The sequence below is a fragment of the Sitophilus oryzae genome, unplaced genomic scaffold (genome assembly GCF_002938485.1).
Source record: "Sitophilus oryzae breed Bouriz unplaced genomic scaffold, Soryzae_2.0 scaffold_1395_pilon_pilon, whole genome shotgun sequence".
NCBI lineage: Eukaryota > Metazoa > Arthropoda > Insecta > Coleoptera > Curculionidae > Sitophilus > Sitophilus oryzae.
In genome coordinates this window covers 1,150,676-1,154,270 of record NW_022146054.1, presented here as the reverse complement: position 1 = coordinate 1,154,270, position 3,595 = coordinate 1,150,676, and the positions used below count along the sequence as shown (strand labels likewise).

Genomic DNA, 3,595 nt, shown 5'->3' with positions numbered 1-3,595 from the left:
GCTAAGCATTGGTGTCTTTTTGTTTATAGAAGGCCCTCTCTGTTGGTTCCCGCATCTTTTATATTTTTTTCTAATACTACACTAAACAGTACTGGAGATAGTGGACCCCCCTGTCTTAATCAGTCCCTGGCATTTTCCGTTGTTTTCTTGTTTATTTTGACTTCATTTTCTCTCTCTTGGAGTGTTAATTTTATTATCTTGGTCAGTTTCTTGCTCACCCCTAATTTCTGTTAATGCTCTAAATACCTCGGTCCTTTTAACTTTGTCATAATATGCCTGCTTACTGTAGAGTGTATAAGTTAAATTTTGTGCGACATGACCATACTTTTGCGTATCAAATATACAGGGTGCTACAAATTCGAGGTACGAGCATTGGTATCTCGAAAACCGTAATAGATACGAAGATGGTTCAATTGGGGCAAAGTTGTTTCTTGGGATGTTCACCAAGATGCCATCAAAAAAGTTTTAAAAATTTCAAAGATTGCTGAGTTTTTTGGAAAAAACGGATTTTTTTGAAAATCAATTTTAATTTTACTTTTTAGAAAATTAAAAAACTAATTGCACATTATTATAGCCACTTTATTAGGTCTATCTGACAGTATTTTTAGATTTTCAAATTAGCTGATAATTTGTGAGATACAGAGACCAACTTAACTTTTTTAAATACGGACCTGCATTTTTTATTTCAGATTTTAAAAGAACTCTGTCTCCTGAGTACAAAGATATGCTACATTTGATATTTTTCTTTGTTTTGGGTACCTTAACAATAACAAAATCTATTTAATTATCATTAAAATTATTTAAAGTCCGACTCTGTTTTTTTAAATTACTTAATTTGATTATATTCATCGTAACAATATTGATCAGCGCTAATTAGCATTGAATAAGGAAAATCAAGTCAGCAATTTAAACATATTATTTTTAACTTTTTTTTATTGGAAATTTGCAATTTAGTGCGCGATCTAATAATATGCATAATATTAATCGTAGTTATTATAAATAAATCAACTTCTACAAAACTAGTTTCTAATGATCTACATGTTTGAAAGTTACCACCCTAATGCACAAATTTTTTTTTCGTTCAATCTTATTTATAGCTCTTTGAACATATCTTCTTCTTATACTTCCGAATGCATTTTGTACTCTTTACTGTGCCCTTTATTGTAAATATTGAAATGTATTGATTTAACTTTTACAAATGACGTTAATAACCCCCCCCCCTCACCGCCCCTTGGCGACAGGAACCTCGCTGGCCATTATACTGCTCTACCATTACAAAATATTATCAGATAGCCCAAATAAAGTGGCTACGACAATGTGCAATTAGTTTTTTGATTTTCTAAAGAGTAACGACAGGATTACAGTTGAGGGTTGGAACCTTTGATGTTACACAGCAAAATAAAAACACTAAATCACCACAATACACCAAAACACTTTTACTTTTACACTGGACGCGCGTTCCGCTAACCATGTTAGCATCATCAGCAGATGATTATAAACTAAAGTGATGATTATAAAGTAAAGTGCTGAGTTTATAATCATCTGCTGATGATGCTAACATGGTTAGCGAAACGCGCGTCCAGTGTAAACGACAGGAAAAAATAAAGTTGATTTTCAATAAAATCTGTTTTTTCAAAAAAAACTCTGCAATCCTTGAAATTTTTAAAACTTTTTTGATGGTATCTTTGTGAACATTCTAAAGCGTAACTTTGACCCAATTTAACCATGTTCGTAACTATTACGGTTACCGAGATACCAATGCTCGCACCTCGAATTTGTAGCACCCTATATATCTTCTTATACACCAGTTTTTAATGCTGACATTGTTTTTCAGCTGCATGCCCATCCAAATAACTCATCTAGATGTAAACTCAAGCCCCCAAAAACTCTCAAAAATTGAAACGTTACGTTTAGCCAGAAACTACATTTCGGCCATGTCACAAACCCTCCAAGAAGGTCGACCTATGGACATAAGAAGATTTATACAGATATTGACTCGGGAGCTGAGTCAAGCTACAGCAAACTTACTTACCGGAACACTAATGGGAACTGTCAATAATTTCAGCAATTTTAATAATTTTTATAACGCCTACAACGATTACAGTCGAAAGCAGGCGAGTGTTTATGAAAATGCTAGTAATTTTAGTGCTAATCGTTATTATAATTCGAGGTGTAGTTATGAAAATAATAGTCATAGACAGTATTACTGTTCAAGTAATTTTAATAATAAGATTAGTAACTACGACCCTTTCGTATATAACCAACAAAAATGTTGTATAAATTCACATCAAAGTTCAATGAATAATAATTACTTTTGTAATAGTTATTAGTCATTATCGTTAGAATTAAATATGGTTAGTGCAATAAAATTCGTTAAACTAAAATAAAAGTATTTTTTTACTTAACCTTAAACTTACTACGTTACCGGACTCAGAGTCCGCAGATATTTTATTTGTTATTTTCTAGAAACCATCCAAGATAGCTTAGTAGCCGTAAAAAACTCATCGCAACTTTATTTTGAACGGAAAAGCGGTAGTTGTGGCCCTTTATGTCCCTTAAGTGCTGTTAAAAAGGTGAGTTTTGTTGATGCAAATAATAACTGTTTATATATTTATAATTAATTTATATTTGTTTCCAAAAACATTTTGATTAAAGGAAAATATGTAAAAGTGGGCAACGCTGTGCCGTCAAGTTTAATCACGTGACTAAAAGTTTATTTGATATGAACTATAGCTTTCATTACTAATAAATTAATTTTTAATCATTAATAATAAAATAGCTGTAAATATAAAAGAGATATTTATCGCACATATATATATATAAGAGATTTATCGCACATTTGAAAAAAATAATTATTATATACATTTCTAAATGAACCATGCATTTTCTGCCTGCCTCTTGCGAGTTTTTTTTTCGGATTATTTGGCTACGCGCTGACATGCAATTTTTGGTCGGCCGACTATATAGTTGCAAACGTGAAGACAATGTAGAGATCTTATGGAGACGATTGGCCATCTAGGCTATGCGTTGACAGGTAATTTTTAGTCGGCTGACTAGTGAGCAGATTTGTAACCAATATATTCTTAAGGAGCCGCGCTCACATGCAATCAAATAGTTGGCCGATAGGTTTCACAATAATGTATGGTTTTCACTTTTTTGCAACTAAATAGACGGCCGACTAAAAATTGCAAGTCAGCGCGTAGACCTAACCTTTAAATTTTCCTTTATAGTATCCTAACTATTCCACAATTACGTAAAACTATACAGAAAAATTTATCATAAGACTATAAGAGCCGCTAAGGACCTTTATATTCTCCTTTATAGGAGAATAGTCAATTCTGGTAATGTTGCTAAAGAAACATGGTCTATTGTAAATGAATTGAGAAATTTTGAAACAAAGCTTCTTCGTCTAGCAATATCTCTACCTCACCTGAGAACCTTAACGATTACTTTGTAAATGTAGCGAAAAACTTAACTAATACCATATGTCCTCCTCATGATCCACTTTCTTATCTCTCTAATGATAATGTAAACTTACACAGTTTCTTTTTTTCGCCCGTAGTTTTAGAAGAGCTTCGCAGTACAATTAATACCA

The 3,595-nt window shown here is 32.4% G+C and overlaps 1 protein-coding gene across 1 annotated transcript in view; it reads left to right on the top strand.

Moving 5' to 3' along the window:
* The window catches only part of LOC115875729 (neurogenic differentiation factor 6-B-like), a 17,378-nt gene extending 15,000 nt beyond the window's left edge, over positions 1–2,378 (top strand). The window contains exon 2 of the mRNA XM_030891243.1: positions 1,835–2,378. Coding sequence (XP_030747103.1) covers positions 1,835–2,330 — 496 coding nt within the window. The 3' untranslated portion in view covers positions 2,331–2,378. The remainder of the gene's footprint in view (positions 1–1,834) is intronic.
* Positions 2,379–3,595: the final 1,217 nt, after the last annotated feature.